Source organism: Amblyraja radiata, chromosome 4 (genome assembly GCF_010909765.2).
Source record: "Amblyraja radiata isolate CabotCenter1 chromosome 4, sAmbRad1.1.pri, whole genome shotgun sequence".
Classification (NCBI taxonomy): Eukaryota; Metazoa; Chordata; class Chondrichthyes; order Rajiformes; family Rajidae; genus Amblyraja; species Amblyraja radiata.
Genome location: NC_045959.1, coordinates 30,758,507 through 30,778,691, shown reverse-complemented (window position 1 = coordinate 30,778,691; position 20,185 = coordinate 30,758,507). Strand labels below are relative to the sequence as shown.

The 20,185-nt window shown below is 42.5% G+C and overlaps 1 protein-coding gene across 2 annotated transcripts in view; it reads left to right on the top strand.

Moving 5' to 3' along the window:
* Positions 1 to 4,372: 4,372 nt before the first annotated feature.
* Positions 4,373 to 20,185, top strand: part of deptor (DEP domain containing MTOR interacting protein) — an 81,414-nt gene continuing 65,601 nt past the window's right edge. The window contains exons 1-2 of one of the 2 annotated variants that reach the window (XM_033019188.1): positions 4,373 to 4,507; positions 5,278 to 5,395. In XM_033019188.1, coding sequence (XP_032875079.1) covers positions 5,310 to 5,395 — 86 coding nt within the window. In that variant the 5' untranslated portion in view covers positions 4,373 to 4,507; positions 5,278 to 5,309. The other variant, XM_033019187.1, reaches the window with a different exon arrangement.

Genomic DNA, 20,185 nt, shown 5'->3' with positions numbered 1-20,185 from the left:
TGTAAGTATCAATGGTTCAGAAGTGGGGATGGTGAGAGTAGGGTTGCCAACTGGCCCATATTGGCCGGGACATCCCCTATATTGGGCTAAATTGGTTTGTCCCATACGAGATCGCCCTTGTCCCGTATTTGACTGCTACTACTCGGGTCAAGGGGACTGTCGGGTCGCAGCGCCGTATCCGGCCCCACCTCACCTGTCCTGACGTAGTGCAGCCCATGGAGTGCAGCAGCAGCGCCTCGCCCGTGGCCCCGTCGGTCAGCAACCTGGTCAGCTGTCCAACCTTTGGACCTTCGCTTACCGCCGATCATCGGTTCATGAGTTGGATGAGGTGCTGGACTTTGCATGCAGCGTCGTGCGGCCCGGGCTAAAACTCATCAGCTGGCCGCCGGCTGGGCTTTGTGTGCAGTCCAGCACCTGGGCCAACTCACCATTCACCCAGCCACCACCGAGTCGGTCAACGAATTGCCGTTGGGAATTTGTTCCTTATTTTGACCTTTTGTTCCTTATTTGGGAGTGAGAAAGTTGGCAACCCTAGGTGAGAGCTTCAACTTCCTTGGCATAAATATCACCAACAATTTGTCCCAGACCAATGCCTGTGCTTCCTCAGAAGATGAAGGGTGTTTGGCATGTCTCCAACAACTATCTTACTCGTCTACTGAATGGTCCTTTCATAAGCTCAGGGTGTAGTCCTGTTCTTCTATCACTAGTAGCACTATATTCCACATGCTGGGACTTTTCTCTTTGCAATATCTGTTGTCATTGTGTGTGGCTTGATTGTACTCATGTGTGGTCTGGTTTGACTGGACAGCATGCAAACAAAGCTTTTTGGTGTCTCTTGGTATACATGACAGTAATTCACCAAGCAATACCAACGCCACCCCTCTGTACTGGAAATCTTGTTTAACTGCTCAATGGAAATGAATTAAATACCAAAAATAAAGAGGGAAGGTAATAAACAATTTTTGGCAAGATTTAAATGGCTCGATTTCTCCAGGTAAATTAGGTTGAATTAAATATACAATCAAACATTGGTGGCCACATTATTCATGGGCATAATTAGAAATTGTTAGTGAAAAATAAAAATAAGAAAATCAATCCTTTTGTTGATTCTATGCTCTTTACCTGTGATGTCATTGCATAAGTCAACAATTGTTAATCAAAATGAGATATGTGTTTATTTAAATATTTACAAATTAATATATATCAGAAAAACAATTTCATAAATATTGCAACTCACTAAGTTGATGAAGATCCCGTTGATAGAACCATTCTTAAGAATTTGTTTTATAATAATGCATTTTAATAATTGAAGATGTAATGGGTTATGTTCTATTGTTTTTAAAAAGTATGAACTGCAGTCATTTATTGGTAAAAGCTGGAATATTAATAATATACACTGGAATATAATGCCTGGAAGTTGATTAACATTTCATGTGGATTGGGAGACATTGTGATTTAAAATGAATGATGGAAACTTGGGAAGTCTATCTTAGTTGGTAGGATTCTAAAGAAGTCCCTCAACATTCACTCACAACACCTAACATTTATTTTATTGATTTATTCCATGATTTTCTTTCTCTTGTCACATTCCATATTCCTGCCTTGCATTTTTCATTTATAATTCATTCATTCATACAGTCCTGGCTCTTTTGCTTGGTCTGTGAACAAGGAGCAAAGACTTGAAGAATTGAATATACATGGTCAACATGAAGCTGAAAAAAACAGTGCGAAGTGGGGTCAGACAGACTTTTCAAAATCTGTTCTGTATCAGTATTGGAGCCGAGCTGCAGTAAATTTCCACCTGAGATATCTTTGCAGCACATCTTTCCTCACTATCACTGACACTGAGATAGTCAGACTATTCTGAGATACTATGTATTCGGGACAGTGTTTCGCAAGCCTAAACTGGCCCAGGGTCCTGAAGTGATTATGGAACAGGAATTTGTAAAATATCAAAAAAACAAATTTGAAAGTAGAACTGCCATGTAATTGGTTGTAATATCAAAGTAATCTCTGGAAAGTTTACAGGGAAATGTATCAAAAGATGCCTTATGAGATGACCGACGGCAATAACTTCAAAGACCAACTATTGCAAAAGAAGACGCCAAGTTCATGATTAGGAGAAGAATGGCGCATTGAGCCCCTGCCAGATTTACCCCTCGCGGAGATTTGCTGAATAGAACTTGTGTGTTTTCGGCAGTTATGAAACCAGCTAATAAAGTTAATGAGTTGATTAGTTTTATCGAAATTACATAGTAAATCTCTGAGTTGTTTGAACTGATCAAGATTAAATAAAGAAGATTAAAGAAGTAATTGTCTGGTGTGGTTTGTCGTGTGCTGCATTTAATTAGCAACACTGTGGCTCTGACTTATTTTACCCCCAGTTTCTAGTAACTTTGTTGATCTTGATTTGTGTGGCGGTGATGGCATTACTGATAATCTTAAATGCTTACTGCAGGTTATGTAAGGTATCATTTGGAACACATGGTGCAAACTGCTTATCCTCAAAGAAAATGTATGAGGATATTGAAAAAGAACAAAGGCTCAGACTTGGCTTGTAATACATGTTATAATTGGTCGATAAAACGTTAGTTTAGTTTAGAGATACAGCATGGAAACAAGCAGTTTGGCCCAACAAGTCCACACTGTCCATCAATCACTCATTCATCCTAGTTCTTTGTTATCCCAGTTTCTCATCCATTCCTGGCACATCAGGGCAATTTACAGACGCCAATTAATCTACAAACCAGCATATCTTTGGAAAAGGGAGGAAACCCATTTAGCCACATGCAAGCTCCACATAATCAGCACCCAAAGGCATGAATGAACATGGATTAAAGGCACTGTGAGATAGCTGCTCTAACCAGCCGCTCTTCAATAAGCTTGAAACAATATAAAGATTCTAATGTCGTAAAGCAACTCGTATGTCAAAAGCATTAAAAAAAACAAGTCAAAGAAGGAGATATTAGAAAAAAAATCAATCACGTTCCCTTCAAATTTGAGAATCATGTCAAGCCAGATCTGAGCATCTACTCATTAAATCACTTAATGGGATAGGCACATTTACCGTGTGGTAGCAGTCAATAGCAGGGATTTCAATGGGATAATTTTCTGGAGGATGTTTGAGGACTTTAAAAGTATTGAATTTGCAATGTTATTGGACAAGGAATCAATGGGAGTAAGCCATTGCGGGGTTGGTGGGTGAGCAGGACTGCGTAGAAGATTAAATGAGCTTAATTTTGTGTAACATTTTTCATATCAGAGAAGGGAGAGAAAGGAAGGACAAAAATGTGATCAGCCTTCAATATTATATTAATGTTTGAATTGTCCAATAATAATTATGCAACATTAATAAAAGAGGTTCTATGCATAGGCTGGAGTTGTTAGTTCACTAAGTTTCTATAGTGAACTAGATGGACTGAAGGAGACATCCTGCTTATTCCAACTGTCATGTAGAATAGCCCGAGATAGACACAAAATGCTGGAGTAACTCAGTGGGGCTGGCAGCATCTCTGGAGAGAAGGAATGGGTGATGTTTTGTGTCCAGACAGTCTGAAGAAGGTTTCTTAACCTGAAATGTCATCCATTCCTTCTCTCCAGAGATGGTGCCTGTCCCGCTGAGTTACTCCAGCATTTTGTGATTTCTCAGGGTAGCTTTTCCTTATCCTCATTTTCCTTTCTTTAACTTTGTTCAATCGTCCTTCACAATTTGATGAAATTCCACCACCAGATTCCTCTTCCCCTCCTGTCTCCTAACAGCATTCCCTTTCAAATGACATTTTCTAGTTTCATCTCCAACACAGGAGATGCAATACTAGTCTAGAGATATGGAAGGGTAAATTGTTAAAACGACAGGTCAAATCAGATGATGATAAGGAAATATAGAATGGTTCGTTGTTAGCTGAGGGGAAGGTGACAACACGACATACAACCAGTAATATTTAAGTACTATGAAGAAGGGTCTCGACCCCGAAACGTCACCCATTCCTTCTCTCCAGAGACGCTGCCTGTCCCGCTGAGTTACTCCAGTTTTTTGTGTCTATCTTAAATATAATTAGGAGTTCAGTAGAACTGGTATGAAACCTACGACGGGGGATGGACGGAGAGAGGGGGAAAGCAAGGTTGACTTGAAGTTAGAAAAGTGTTGTGAGCTGTCCACGCGAAATATGAGGTATGCTTGTCCAATAGCCCATTGAACTGGATTTAATAATAATAATATCATACTACCCATCCAATCCGGAATTGGGAGCAAGGCAGTAGTTTGAATCTTGAAAATCTTCCCATCTTGAGTCCAGTGAGCGGCTGACATATTTCCCGGGACTGGAGCTGAAGGCGGATCCGAAGTGCGTGTGGGATTGGGTTGGAGGAGCTGGGCGGGGCTGGAGCGGGTCGTGGCGAGTTCCGTTGTAAATAGAGCCGAGAAACTTTCATGCGACAGGCAGGAGGCAGGGTGAGGCAGCGACTGGAATCTTGCACGGAATATCGCCACCCCTTGTTTTGACAGAACGTAAGAAAACCGAGCAGCGCTTACGTGATTGAGTGACATTAACGCGATGCACAATGGTGTTTTGTTTCATCTTCATGCATACATACAGTCTTTAGTCGAGGAGCGGAAAGCTTGCTTGTATTTAGCATTTTAACGAGTGGAAGTGCATGGCATGAACCTTTGTACCAAAGGCATCGCTGGGGGGGGGGGGGGGGATTATATCTGAGGTGATTCAGGAGATATATTTACATCGGCTGTAAGCGATGTTGTGGAATTTATGGCGTGGCAAGCAAGTTAAATGTGAGTGAATGAATTTATGCACAGCTATCTTGAGCAGAAAACACCAGCTCTGCGTTATTTCAGTGCCTTATTGTTCCTCGGGTCGGCGTTAGGTCAGGAATTCGATTAACATTCCTTCCCATCTTAAAGCCGAGGAAAGATTCAATAGGAAATGGAATGCCTAATGGGCCGCGATGCTCAGAGCCTTGGTTTATAAAGAACGGGTTGAACATAGACGGCGGAGATTTGAGTTGGGGGTTTAAAGTGCGAGCACCAGGGTATAAGCGAAGGGCCGTGCGGCGTGGCGTATCTGTGCAAATAGATTTGTTCTATTCAGGGAACCATTACGTTCGAGCAAAATAACACCTGAAATGTATTCCCCCACACGAAGTGTCTGGTGTCGGCGTTGTAACTTTAGCATGTGATTTGTGCGGCTGTTGGCGACGAGGCTTTTGGTTGAAAGTGGAACATACAGACTAGTCTTTTTTTCTCTCTCTCTTCTTGCCACCAAGGCGCAGGAATCGTTCCCGGAGACTTCCTGGAAATGGAAGGCACTGGGAACGCGGTGCAGAGGAACACTGCTGATCTGGAGCACATGGCTGAGGTTTTAATCACCGGGGAGCAACTAAGGTAGGACAAGACTGCCTGTGTTGTCTATCCACCGACCGTCAGGCCTGAGAGAACCTCTCCTGTCCACCTCCATGCCCTCTTTTTAAGCCGGACAGAAGAAGGCTTTTTAAAAAAAATGTGACTAACTTTTATTCATAGACAAGTTGAAATGTTACTGTGTGTTTTTGCCCGTTCGGCGGGGGCTTGGGGTGGAACGCGCCTGTGGTTATTAGCAAAGCTGTTGACCACTGCCATGTATTGTATATGGATTTTAGCTTTGGTATTTGAATTTGATAGTTGCTCTGAGCAACTAGAGCAACTGGACAGTTGCTCATCTCTCAACTAGACAGCTTTTTTAGCTTGGGAATAATTCATAGGAAAAAACTTCAATCAATCAATGTTTATTTATATAGTACATTTAAATCAACTCGTTGAACCAAGAAGGATCAATCTCTAAATATTTATCAATGTAAATTTGAATACTATTTTGCTGGCAATATTTTGCTGGCAACTACATGGCCTATTATTGTTATTATTTCACTATTATTGTTTTCATGTGTACGTGTGTGTGTGTATATACACTTTTTAAATCATTTATTATATTGTTTACAGTACTGTGTTTACATATTCTGTTGTGCTCCTGCAAGTAAGAATTTCATTGTTCTATCTGGGACGTGACATAATTGTTCTATCTAAAACACTCTTGAATCTTGACCCTTGTTTATGATGCCAAAGTGTTTCTTCGGATTGCGGATGACACAAAGCTAGGTGGCAGTGTGAGCTGCGAGGAGGATGCTTTGAGGCTGCAGGGTGACTTGGATAGGTGGGGTGAGTGGGTAGATGCATGGCAGATGCAGTATAATGTGGATGAATGTGAGGTTATCCACTTTGGTGGGAGGAACTGTAAAGGCAGATTATTATCTGAATGGTGTCAGGTTAGGAAAAGGGGAGGTGCAATGAGACCTGGGTGTGCTTGTACATCATTCACTGAAAGTAAGCATGCAGGTACAGCAGGCAGTGAAGAAAGCAAATGGCATGTTGGCCTTCATAGTGAGAGGATTTGAGTATAGGAGCAAGGAGGTCCTACTGCAGTTGTACAGGGCCATGGTGAAACCACACCTGGAGTATTGTGTGCAAATTTGGTCTTCTAATTTGAGTAAGGACATTATTGCTATTGAAGGACTGCAGCGTAGGTTCACCAGGTTAATTCTCGGGATGGCGGGACTGACATTTGATGAAAAAATGGGTTGACGGGGCTTGCATTCACTGGAATTTAGAAGGATGAGAGGGGATCTTATAGAAACACATACAATTCTTAAAGAATTGGACAGGCTAGATGCAGGAAAAATGTTCCCGATGTTGGGGGAGTCTAGATCCAGGGGTCACAGTTTAAGAATAAGGGGTAGTCCATTTAGGACTGAGATGAGGAAAAACTTTTTCACCCAGAGAGTTATGAATCTGTGGAATTCTCTGCCACAGAAGGCAGTGGAAGCCAATTCACTGGATGTTTTTAAGAGTTAGATTTAGATCTTGGGGATAAAGGAATCAAGGGATATGGGGGAAAAGCAGGAACAGGGTACTGATTTTAGATGATCAGCCGTGATCATATTGAATGGCGGAGCTGGCTCAAAGGGCCGAATGGCCTACTCCTGCACCTATTTTTCCATGTTTCTTCCTGAAGTGTCAAGAACCAGCCCATCTGGGAGAACTGGGGAGCCCTTCCCAACTCCTTTTGGATCTATCTGTTTTTGTTAATTACTAAAAATATTAGGCTTCAATAACACCAATTATTTATATTTTTTCTCCAAGTTTGTGAGCATTGCATTTGGGTTCCTTCCGCTTAATAAAGAAATTCTGGTAGTACTTCAGAATTATAAATTTGACTGGTTTAAAATTGTAAATCAGCTGCTGTAAAATGAAAAAATAAATATCCATCAAATATAGTTAGTTCCACAGATATCATTTTTAATTTGTTGTTTCCATTGCCAGGTTGCTTTTGACTAGCAGACCCCCACCCCCAGCTGAACGGTGGTTACTTTTGGTAAACTGGAGTAGTTCTGTTGCTCAGTATCCTACCAGATAGAGCAGACATACTCTTGAAACAGAGAATGATTCAGTTGTATGATTTTTTTTTTTTTTTGGCTTGGGGCAAGGGAGTAGATGACAAGTCATAACACTGTATCTAATACCAAGAAGCTCTGTTGTTTTGTCATTGAGTTTGTGGGAAATGAGTGGTGCCTCTATGTATTTACCAAAATACTATTTTTTTTAGATACTATTAAACTATTTTTTAAACAAGCTCATGTTGTGCAAATCCAAGATACAACTATTTAGCTTTATCATTTTGAAGGTCCTGTTACTGCAGAAGGTAACCAGACAATAATGAATTCCCAATTTTGCTGTTTGACTTGCTCAAAAGTTGTTATGTTGCCAGCAGGAAGTGGGTAAAATTAGATAATGTTTAAAGTTTTAATTTTAGCCTTTCATATTCCTGGAGTTTAATGATGCTTTGTATCCTTGGGGCTTATCCAACTAAAAAGGTTATTTTAGACATTTGCATTAAAAGATGAATGTGCCAAGAATGCAAGAAAAAATGGAGAATTATGGAGTACAACATTAAATGTTTTTGGCTTGTAGTATCTTTCAAGGAATTATAAACCACAAGACCAAGTGGGACCCGTTGGGTCCCAACCCCTCAATGCGCGGTTACGGGGGGGGGGGGGGCGGCCTGTGGCATCACTACACACACACACACACACTAATCCCCCCCCCCCCCCCTTGATATTATATTAATATTATTCATTTGATAGGGATTGAGGGGTCCGGGGGGCTGGTCCCCGAACGCAATAGTCCACCACTCACCCATAGGTCCCAATACTCACCACTTCCTAGAGAGGGAGGGAGGGGGCATGGAGGGGTTAGATAGGGAGGGGGGTAGAGAGGGAAGGGGGTTAGAGAGGGAAGGGAGGACAACTTGTTCTATTTGATTGTGCACGCCAGGTTGGTTGCATTGGTGGAAACACGTGAAGGTTGCAATCTCCCACCCCTGTCCCATTGTGATGTCATATGTAAATGCGATCCATTGTGATTGGCCGTCTGAGATGCACTGTGACATCATCAAAGGAAAGTGCTGTAAGTCTCCCATTGAAAAGCTGTTCATTTTTTAAAATAAACGATTAAAACTACAAATAATTTGGAAATATAGGTTGGAATGCGACGGGAAGATGTTTATCCCTTTGAGGGGGAAAATGTGAGTAGCATGTGTGAAAATGGGAAGGCTGCGGCCAAGCGTTTTGTAAGAAGATACAAATTGAGATTAAAAGAAAGCCGACACAACCCTGCATACATACAGACATTTAGCATGTTGAGAACAAAGTGAAGAGTTTTAGTATAACATAGATATTGTTGTTGAAGATCTTCTCATATTTATGTTCGATCATTAACAATTCATTTTAAATTGCCTATTTATGAGAAAAATTTGAAGTGTATACTACATTCTGCTTTCACACAACCTGGCTCTCAACATCAGCAAGGCCAAGGAGCTGATTGTGGACTTTGGTAGGGGAAGACTGAGGACCCACAATCCTGTTCATATCAATGGGACGATGGTGGAGAGGGTCAATAACTTCATTTTCCTGAGCTTGCATATTTCTGAAGATCTTTCCTGGACCCAGCACACTGATGCAATTATGAAGTAGGCACATCAGCCACTCTACTTCCAGAGAAGATTATGGAGATTCGGCATATCGAAGAGGATTCTCCTAAACTTCTACAGGTGCACGGTAGAGAGCATTCTGACTGGTTGCATCATGGCCTGGTTCGGCAACTTGAACGTCCAGGAGCGAAAAAGACTACAAAAGTTGTGACCGCTGCCCAGTCCATCACTGGTTTTGACCTCCCCACCGTCGAAGGGATCTATCATAGTCGCTGCCTCAAAAAGGCAGCCAAAATCATCAAGGACCCACACCATCCTGGCCACACACCTATCTCACCACTGCCATCAGGAAGAAGGTACAGGAGCCTGAAAATTAACGTTCCGGTTCAGGAGCATCTTCTTCCCTACAGCCATCAGGCTATTAAACACAACAACGAACAAGCTCTGAGATCTGAACTGCGAAAGACTATATTATTATTGCGCTATATTTGTTATTTATTTAAATTTTCTTTTTTTTTTCTTCCCCCATTATATACAATGTTTACATATTCACATATTCTGTTGTGCTGCAGCAAGTAAGAATTTCATTGTCCCATCCGGGACATATGACAATAAAACACTCTTGACTTAATATTTATATATTTTCAATAAAATCAAATGTTGCCATTTGAGCCTGATTGTCAGAGCTATTAAACTTAATATCTGATCAATACTTAACACCTGGGGTTAGCTTTGAAATGAGTTTTGGTAGTCTCCAATTTTCATTTTAATAAATTCTGACATTTGAAATTTATTTTCAAAGCTAACATTTTTATACTGGTTTATTTTATTTCCTTTACTTTGAATTTTAGTCATGTGTATAGTGCTCTTTATAGTGGTAAGTGTATAGTGGTGACGCAGGAAGAGCAGGTGGTGAAGATGTTGGTTGGCATGCTTGACTTCATTGGTCAGGCTACTGAGTACAAGAGATCGGACACCATGTTACAGCTGTTCAAGATGTTAATATGTCATTAAACTGGAAAGGGTGGAAAAAAGGTTAATGAGGATTTTACTGGATTGGAGGCTTTCCGTTTTAAGAGGCAAGATAGGCAGGGTCTTTTTTCCCTGGAGGATAGGAGATTAGGGGGTGACCTTGTAGAAGTATATAAAATCATGAGGGGCAAAGTTAAGGTGATTGCCCTGTTAATGTCATGCCTCATGTAAAATGTGTTTAGAGCACAAGGCCGCCTTGATTTAATTTCTTCTCGACTGTTTATGTTGGAATAGAATCTTTCCAGGTGTCATTAGCCTTGCAAACATGTCTGCTCCTCACCGACAAGACTCCTATTTAAAAAATAGCATACACTAGAATGGGCTTCTGTGGCTATGAATTTCAATCAGTCTAATGCTAAAAAAAATACAAAGTGCTGGAAAAAACTCCACTAATCAGACGGTATCTGTGGGAATAAAATAGTCAGCATTTCAGGTTGTTGATGTTTCATAAGAATGGGTAAAGAGATGCAATTTTCCAAATGAAAATCAACTTGCATCTCTCTTTCTCGGTTCCAATGAGAAGTCTCAGACAATTTCTCTTCATAGATGTCTGCTGGATTGTTCCAGCATTTTCTATTTTTATTTCAAATTTTCAGCATCTGCTGTTTTTGCTTTTAATCAGAAGTCAAGCCTAATCATCATGAGTCAGCAAGAAACTATGTTATAGAATAGAATGCAATTTATCGTCATTCAAACCTAGGTTTGAACAAAATATCATTTCTACAGTTTAACATTACAACACAATCCAAGACCCACACTTAACACAGTTTTACATAAACATCCATCACGGTGAGTCTCCAACATCTCCTCAATGTGATGGAAGGCAAAGTCTTTATCTCTTCCCTTTGTTCCTTCTCCCGCGGTTCAGCAGTCCAACTGCAGTGTCGAGGCGAACTGGGGCTCCGATGTTAAAGCCCCCGGCAGGCGATGGTAAGTCCTGAGGCCGTTTAAGCCACGCCGGGCGATGTTAGGCCCCGGCTCCATGTCCTTAAACCCGCGATTCCAGCGGGAGAAGTCGCCGTTGCGGAGCTCGGAAAAGCGGTCTCCCACCAGGGACCTGCGAGCTCCCGATGTTCCCGTCCACCGGGTCTGCGGCCAATGCCTCCGAACTCCAAAAGTCGGGTCGCAGCCGCGCGCCACCACAGCTCTTCCCGCTCCGAAGTTGGCCAGCTCCGCGATATCCGTTCCGCAGGCTCTGCAAACTGGAGCCCTCGGGTTAGTCCTGGCCGGAGGTCGCCGCCGGCTCCATGATGTTAGGGCCCAACGACATCCGAGGACCCGACAAGGAATAGTCGGGTCCCCGCACAGGGAAGAGATTCAAACGGTTTCCCCACAGCCACCCCCCATTAACAAGACAAAAATAAAAAAAGACAGACGACTGTAGTCGAGCCGCTGCCGTTAGGTGCCGCCACTAACTGAATATTGTGTATATCAGTTTATTGGTGATTGTTATTTTCTATATTATAGTGTCCAAATTATGAACTTCCTTGGAACGTGCATGGGCCTGAATTAGCAATCATTCAATTTCTGCACAAAATTCCTTACAAATTGGTGTATATACATATGAGCAGACTAATTCAATTGCTGAAGGGTATACCAGAGTTATACCTGTGAATCTGACAGTCTCCCCTGACTCTCAGTCTGAAGAAGGGTCTCGACCTGAAACGTCAACCATTCCTTCTCTCCAGAGATGCTGCCTGTACTGTTGACCTACTCCAACACTTTGTGTCTATCTTCGGTGTAAACCAACATCGGCAGTTCCTATACACGGTATATGGTTTGTGAAATCTGTCAATTAGTGAATAACCTCATGATTCCAAAGGGCATCTAATGATGATGCAATTGAAAGTGTATCCTGATCTTGTAACAATGTATCCTATTACTTTCCCTGGGCAATAGTCAACGCTGGTGCTCTGCAAGATGTGTTCTCCGCACTCTTCTTTACTCCTTGTACACACACGACTGTGCAGACATGTACAAGTCTAATGCAATTTACAAATTCACAGAGGACACCACCATTGTGGGCCGGATATCAAATAATGATGGGTCAGAGTAGAGGAAGACGATTGAGAACCTCGTGTCCTGGTGTCGAGACAACAACCTTTCTCTCAATGTCAGCAAGATAAAGGAGATAGTGATCAACTTCAGGAAGCGAACCTCCGTGGGCATTGACGGCACCGAAGTAGAGATGTTTGAAAATTTTAAATTCCCAGGAGTAAATATCACCAACAACTTCTCCTGGACCAGCCATATTGAAGCAAAGACCAAGAAAGCACATCAACGCCTCTTCTTCCTCAGAAGGCTCAGGATGTTCAGCGTGTCCCCAACAACCCTCAGCAACTTCTGCAGATGCGCCATATAAAGCATTTTATCAGGATGCATAACAGCTTGGTTTGGGAACAGCTCCATCTGAGAGCTCAAGAAATTACAGTGAATTGTGGGCACAGCCCAGACCATCACACAAACCAACCTCCCTTCCATTGACTCCATTTATACCTTGCGCTGCCTCGACAAGGCCAGCAGCATAATCAAGGACCAGTCACAACCTGGCCTTTCGTTCTTCTCCCTTTGCCCATTGGGCAAAAGGTATAGAAGTGTGAAAACTCACACCTCCAGATTCAGGGACAGTTTCTTCCTAGTTGTTATCAGGCAACTGAATAGTCCTACCCCAACCAGAGATCAGTCCTGAACTACTATCTACCTCTTTGGTGACCCTCAGACTATGCTTGATCAGACTTTACTGGCTTTATCTTGCACTATATGTTATTATTGCACTAGGAGCAAAGAGGTCCTTCTGCATTTGTGTAGGGCCCTAGTGCGACCACACTTGGAGTATTGTGTGCAGTTTTGGTCCCCTAATTTGAGGAAGGACATTCTTGCTATTGAGGGAGTGCAGCATAGGTTTCCAAGGTTAATTCCCGGGATGACGGGACTGTCATATGCTGTGAGAATGGAGCGGCCGGGCTTGTACACTCTGGAGTTTAGAAGGATGAGAGGGCATCTTACTGAAACATATAAGATTATTAAGGGTTTGGACACGCTAGAGGCAGGAAATGTGTTCCCAATGTTGGGGGAGCCCAGAACCAGGGGCCACATTTTAAGAATAAGGGGTAAGCCATTTAAAACGGACCCGAGGAAACACTTTTTCTCACAAAGAGTTGTATGGAATTCTCTGCCTCGGAGGCCGGGTTCTCTGGATACTTTCAAGAGAGGGCGAGATGGGCTCTTAAAGATAGCTGAGTCAGGGGATATGGGGAGAAGGCAGGAATGGGGTACTGATTAGGGATGATCAGCCATGATCACATTGAATGGCAGTGCGGGCTCGAAGGGCTGAATGGCCTACTGCTGTACCTATTGTCTATTCCTTTATGTATCTATACACTGTAAATGGCTCGATTATAATCATGTATTGGATTTCCGCTGACTGGCAAGCACAAAAGCTTTCCACTGTACATCTATACTTGACAAATTAATTAATGGCACAATGTTCCCTATGTTTTATAGTATAACTTGCACAACGTGGAAAGTAAAATATTTATTTGCCAAGTTATGGTTATAAGAACTGGCAATCTACGTGTTACAACTTCAAAAGTGAACGTAATCTGACTCTACGCATATCTGTGGCCATTTACATTCTTTCAAATCCCATCTCTTAATCATTATCCAGAGACCACACTTTAAAGTATGTGCATGGGTTCAAATGTGTACTGACAAAATAATTAAGTGTAGATATAATGCTGTTGACAAATAGCCTGCCAACATTTAGCTTCCTTGCCAAGTTAGTTGTATCTTTCATTCTACATTAACATTTAGAAAATTGTGCTGCAAAAAGTAGAGAATACCGGGCCATTGCTCTATGTCGGACAGAATACTCGAGACAATGCGATTTGTATTGCTCTTTCATAATCATGCCTAGTAGAATATAGACATCTTCCAAAGAAGATGGCCATAACTTATCCTATTTTACCTCGTGCTATTTTTTTCCATTCTTGGCAACAAATGGAAAATTCTGAGAAGTGGAAAAGTAAAGTTGCTGCCTCAACGCCAGAGACCCAGGTTTGATCCTGACTATGGGTGCTGTCTGCACAGAGTTTGTATCTTCTCCGAGACCTGGTGGGTTTTCTCTGGGTGTTCCGATTTCTTCTCACATTCCAAAGACATGCAAGTCTGTAGGTTAATTGGCTTCTGTTCCCCCATTATGTACGATGTTTACATATTCACATACTCTGTTGTGCTGCAGCAAGTAAGAATTTCAGTGTCCCGTGCAGGACATATGACAATAAAACACTCTTGACTTGACTCTTGTCATGTAAATTGTCCCTAGTGTGCAGGATAGGACTAGTGTATGGGTGATCATTGGCTAGCATGGACTGGTTGGACCGAAGAGCCTGTTACCATGCTGCATCACTAAACTAAACTAAACCTTGTAAATCTACTGCATCTTCTCCAACGCAACCACATCTTGCTTTAATGTAGCAGCCAGAACCGCAGTAACTGAGGTGTGGTCATAATAATTCTGCATAAAGTTCTGGAATGATCTTGTATTCTTTGCTTTGGCTAAGTATTTTCAGAAACTAGCGCTTTTTTTTGTAACCATCAGATTAACCTGCTCTGTTAAGTGGGCATATTTTTTTAAATCCTACTTCCTCCACAATACCTTCCCATTTATTGCCTATTTACTTGCCTTATTGTACTTCTCTGAAAATATCGCCTCGCACTTCTCAGAATTTTTAATTCCATTAGTCACTTCTTTGCACACTCAGGAGGCCTTCTGTATGGTGTCATGGAGTGACACAGCATGGAAACAGGCCCGTTGGTCCAACCTACCCACACTGGCCAACATGTCCCAGCTACACTAGTCCCACCTGCCCGTGTTTGGTCCATATCCCTCCAAACCTGTCCTATCCATGTATCCTCTAACTGTTTCTTAAATGTTGGGATTGTCCCTGCCTCAACTACCTCCCCTGGCAGCTTGTTCCATACACCCACCACCTTTTGTGTGAAAATGTTACCCTTCAGATTCCTATTAAATCTTTTCCCCTTGACCTTAAACCTATGTCCTTTGGTCCTCTATTTGCCTACTCCGGGCAAGTGACTCTACATCTACCCAATCTATTCCTCTCCTGATTTTATATCTTATATTACTAAAAGTCTGATCTTGACCACTTCCTGTTGTTCTGTATATTGATTTTAGAAAAATCGCTGCCACTTATGGCTGTGATTTTTGACCATCTTACTCAGAGTCCTCCTCCGTTGTGCAGGACAAGAGGATTTTTCCCATCAATGAAAAATAAAAGAATTATTAGTGTTTAAAAAATGTTGAGATTCTCTCTCCTGAAGGCCACGCCCTTTATGGAGAGACTATAAAACCCGGAAGTGTTGAGTGCCTCAGTCAGTCTCTGCAAGATGGGGGAGAGAGAGGGTCACGTCTCTCGGTCTGAGCTGTGAATAACACTGAACACATGTCTACTAAACTGTGGTTTGAAAAATATAGTTTGGAAATGCTAAAGCTGTGTTGCCTTTGGTTTGGAAATGCTAAAGCTGTGTTGCCTTATTAAAGTTGCCTTGCCTAATTAAAGTTGCCTTGCCTAATTAAAGTTGCCTTGCCTTCTATACAATTAAAAGTCTAATCTTGACCATGTTTGCGCTTTATATTGATTTTAGAAAAATCGCTACCACGTACGGCTGTGATTTTTGGCCATCTTACTCAGTCCCCCTCCGCTCATCAGGTGCCGAGGATTTTTCCCATTGATGAAAAATAAAAGAGGGAGAGGTCATGACTCGCTGTCTTTAGTGACCTTGCACCCTGCTTTGAAATGGCATGAAACTGTATTTGAATTTGTTGGCCTTGCACCCTGCTTGAAATGGAATTTCAAGGAATAGCCGTGAGTCAACTGCCAGCCCACCAGCCGTGAGTCAACTGCCAGCCCACCAGCCATGAGTGAGTGAGCTGCCAACACAACAGGCTTGAGTGACTGAGCCGCCAGCCCAAGAATTCATTTTGCCCACAATGTCCATACTAGCCCTCTAGAAACCAGTCTCTTCAACCCACAACACCCATACTAGCGCTCCAGAAAGCCCCCCCCACTGGCCCCCAATATTGGAATTGGTGGAGAGGTGGAATATTGCGTTGGGGGACCAGCCCTCCCGTGTGATGCTGGGACCCAAAGGGTCCCACTTAGTCTATTACTTCCTATGTATCTTCCTATAGACTAAAACTTTCCTTTTTGCTGTTAACCATGTTGTAGTGAGGCAATATATGAAATACTAAATGGGAGGAAAAACCAAGCAGGAGAAGAGTTACATAGGAATCATGCATCAATTCACGAGAACTGGATGTAATTAATCCGAGGTGGTTAAAAGGAAGAAATAACAGGAGAAATCTCATAGATGCTGCCTCACCCGCTTTGTTTCTCCAGCATTTTTGTCTACCTTTGATTTTTCCAGCATCTGCTGTTCTTTCTTTAAAAAAAATAAGAGACAATCATTTTTCTTTTTTTTTTTTAATGTGTGGTGCTAGAGGATTGGAGGACAGCTGATATTGTATCCTTTAAAAAGAAACAAACTGCCCAGTTACATTAATTTCAGTGGTTGACTACCATAAAGCGCCAGTCTTGTTGAGCATGATTAGAAGCATTGTACAATTAAAGTTAATTTGCTCTTGGCCAATCCTTGTACGATATTCAAACCTCCTTTATGGATGTGTAAATGTTGTAGGGGATTAATAGCTGAGCCCCTATTAGCAGCTGAACTCCGTAATAATAGTTTACAGTCACAGAACAGCCATCTCCTTTACAATTTGTCATTTTCTTTTTGACTCCTTTAACTTGGAGATACAGCACGGAAACAGGCCCTTCGGCCCACTGTGTCCGCACTGACCAGCGATCCCCGCACATTAACACTATCCTACACACACTAGGGGCAATTTACATTTATACCAAGCCAATTAACCTACAAACCTGTACGTCCTAGACGTTTTCAATTTTGATTGTCCTGCCAAGTGGTAGTAATGCAAAATAATATTATAGTACGATTACGGAATAATTGAATGAGGTAGAGTTATGAGTAAGAGTTCATGGGCTCCTGATACAGGATTTTTACTCCAAAAACATTGACAGTTCCTGGTGCATAAAAACCCTCCACCTCCAATATTATTTATTGGATTGGAAAAAGGCATCAAATCGATCTGGAAGCCTTGAACATGTCTACAGGTTGGTTTGGTTAATGGCAATAATAGGATAAATATGAATAAATGTGGGGGAAAAGGTTAACTAGAGAGAGAGAGAGTGAGGTCTCTCAGGAATCAAAGTGATCACCTCTTTGTGGAGCCACAGGACATGTGCAAAGTCCTCAACAGGGCCGTTTTAACAGCATTATAGGCCCCCGGGCAAAGCAATGCACTGGAGCCCCTACCAACACATTTAGTTTTCGTTCCCGTTCGTTCACATCGCTATAATCTGAATCTGGACACCTGCTCCTGGCTTTCAAGTTCAAGTGAGTTTATTGTTATGTGTCCCTGATAGGACAATGAAATTCTTGCTTTGCTTCAGCACACAGAACATAGTAGGCATTGACTACAAAACACATGAATAAATAAACTGATCAAGTGCAAATAACAGATAATGGGTTATTAATGTTCAGAGTTTTGTCCGAGCCAGGTTTAATAGCCTGATGGCTGTGGGGAAGTAGCTATTCCTGAACCTGGTCGTTGCAGTCTTCAGGCTCCTGTACCTTCTACCTGAAGGTAGCAGGGAGATGAGTGTGTGGCCAGGATGGTGTGTGTCTTTGATGATACTGCCAGCCTTTTAGAGGCAGCGACTGCGATAGATCCCTTCAATGGAAGGAAGGACAGAGCCGATGATGGACTGGTCAGTGTTTACTACTTTTTGTAGTCTCTTCATCTCCAGGGCGCTCAAGTTGCTGAACCAAGCCACGATGCAACTGGTCAGCATGCTCTCTACTGTGCACCTGTAGAAGTTAGAGAGAGTCCTCCTTGACAAACCGACTCTCCGTAAACTTCTCAGGAAGTAGTGGTGCTGATGTGCTTTCTTGATAATTGCATCAGTGTTCTCGGACCAGGAAAGATCTTCATAGATGTGCAAGCCCAGGAATTTGAAGCTCTTGACCCTTTCAACCATTGACCCATTGATATAAACGTGACTGTGGGTCCCCATCCTACTCCTTCCAAAGTCCACAATCAGTTCCTTGGTTTTGCTGGTGTTGAGGGCCAGGTTATGGTGCTGGCACCATATGGACAGTTGCTCGATCTCTCTTCTGTACTCGGACTCATCCCCATCAGTGATACGTCCCACAACAGTGGTGTCGTCAGCAAATTTGATGATGGAGTTCACACTATGACCGGCTACACAGTCATGAGTATAGAGTTAATACAGCAGGGGGCTGAGCACGCAGCCTTGAGGTGCTCCCGTGCTGATTGTTATTGAGTCTGACACATTTCCACCAATACGAACAGACTGTGGTCTGTGGATGAGGAAGTCCAGGATCCAATTGCAGAGTGATGCGCAGAGACCCAGTTCTGCGAGTTTGGTAACCTGCTTGGAGGGGTTGATAGTATTGAATGCCGAGCTGTAATCAATGAATAACAGCCTGACATATGAGTTTTTTGTTGTCCAAGTGGTCCAGAGCGGAGTTCAATTCGTATTCACTAAATTTGTCTCTAATTTCCTGAAGATAGGTTTTCAGAGACTCAAGAAGATTCATGGCAACAAGTATATTCACATCCTCTGACTGCAGAACCGTACTTGTTTTGTTCACTCTTGCAAGAATGTCATTCCAAAGAATTGTGAGAAAGACCATTTCCAGGTTCTCCATTTTCTCGCTCAATCCTTTTGCCTCTCGCCTTGTGTCCACTTCCTGTTCAGTGTCAGCTGATACATAATCCAGTGCATGTTTAATTTTCTCCAAAGCCCCATGCAGAGCATGAACAGCGTCAAAATGTGACGACCATCTCGTGTCGGACAGACGCTTGACCACAACATTCTTTCCTAAAGATGATGCCAGAACATTCCATCGATGTGCAGAAGCAGAGAAAAAGGAATACAGACACTGAACAAAGTCAAAGAATTTTACAGTCTGTAGACAACACTGCCGCTTTACACCCACCAAGATAATAATAATACATTTTATTGTCATTGCACATAAGTGCAACGAGATTTGGGTTTGCAGCTTCCATCCGATGTCATAACTTAAATAACTAATAAAATTTAGATTTAGATACCCCGAGAAACATGGTTTGTAAAAAGAACATTGCAACAGTAAAACAGTTCAAACAGACTAAAGTGCAGATGTGTCTGTGCGACGTGACCATCCGAGGGAGACAGTCCATTGGGGGTGGGGGGCACTCAGCAGGGCCGGTTCAGAGCCGCTATAGCTCTAGGAATGAAGCTGTTTCTGAGTCTGGAGGTTCGGGCGTAGAAGGCCTTGTAACGTCTGCCGGAGGGAAGTAGTTCGAACAGTCCATCACAAGGGTGTGAGGAGTCTTTATGGATGCTGATGGCCTTCCTGAGGCATCCTGTGTGGTAGATGCCCTCCAAGGCTGGTAGCGGTGTCCCAATAATCCTCTGCGCTCTATGGACGACGCGCTGAAGAGCTCTCCTCTCCGCCTCCGTGCAGCTGAGATACCACACAGAGATGCCATACGTTAATATGCTCTCTGTGGTGCAGCGGTAGAAGGTTGACAGCAGCTGTTGGGGCAGACCAGTCTTTTTTTAATGTTCTCAGGAAGAACAGTCGTTGCTGTGCCTTCTTGACCAGCGCAGCGGTGTTGGTGGACCATGTGAGGTCCTCTGAAATGTGATTGCCCAGAAACTTAAAGCTGGACACTCTCTCCACACTGTCCATTATGTGACCTCCTGAAGGTTGTGTCCAGCACAGGGGACATAGATGGCGAACTCAGGCAGTTGATGAATCCATGCTTGCAATCCAGTACAGCGTCCAGACATATTTGAGGCATTGTCATAGGACTGACCACGGCAGTTTGATAGTGGAATTTTGTTCTCATTATCTTTAGTAAAACACATGTTAAATATGCATTTTCCAATAACATATTTATAGTTTAGTATAGTATTTATTTATTGACAGCAACTCACAACATACATAGATTA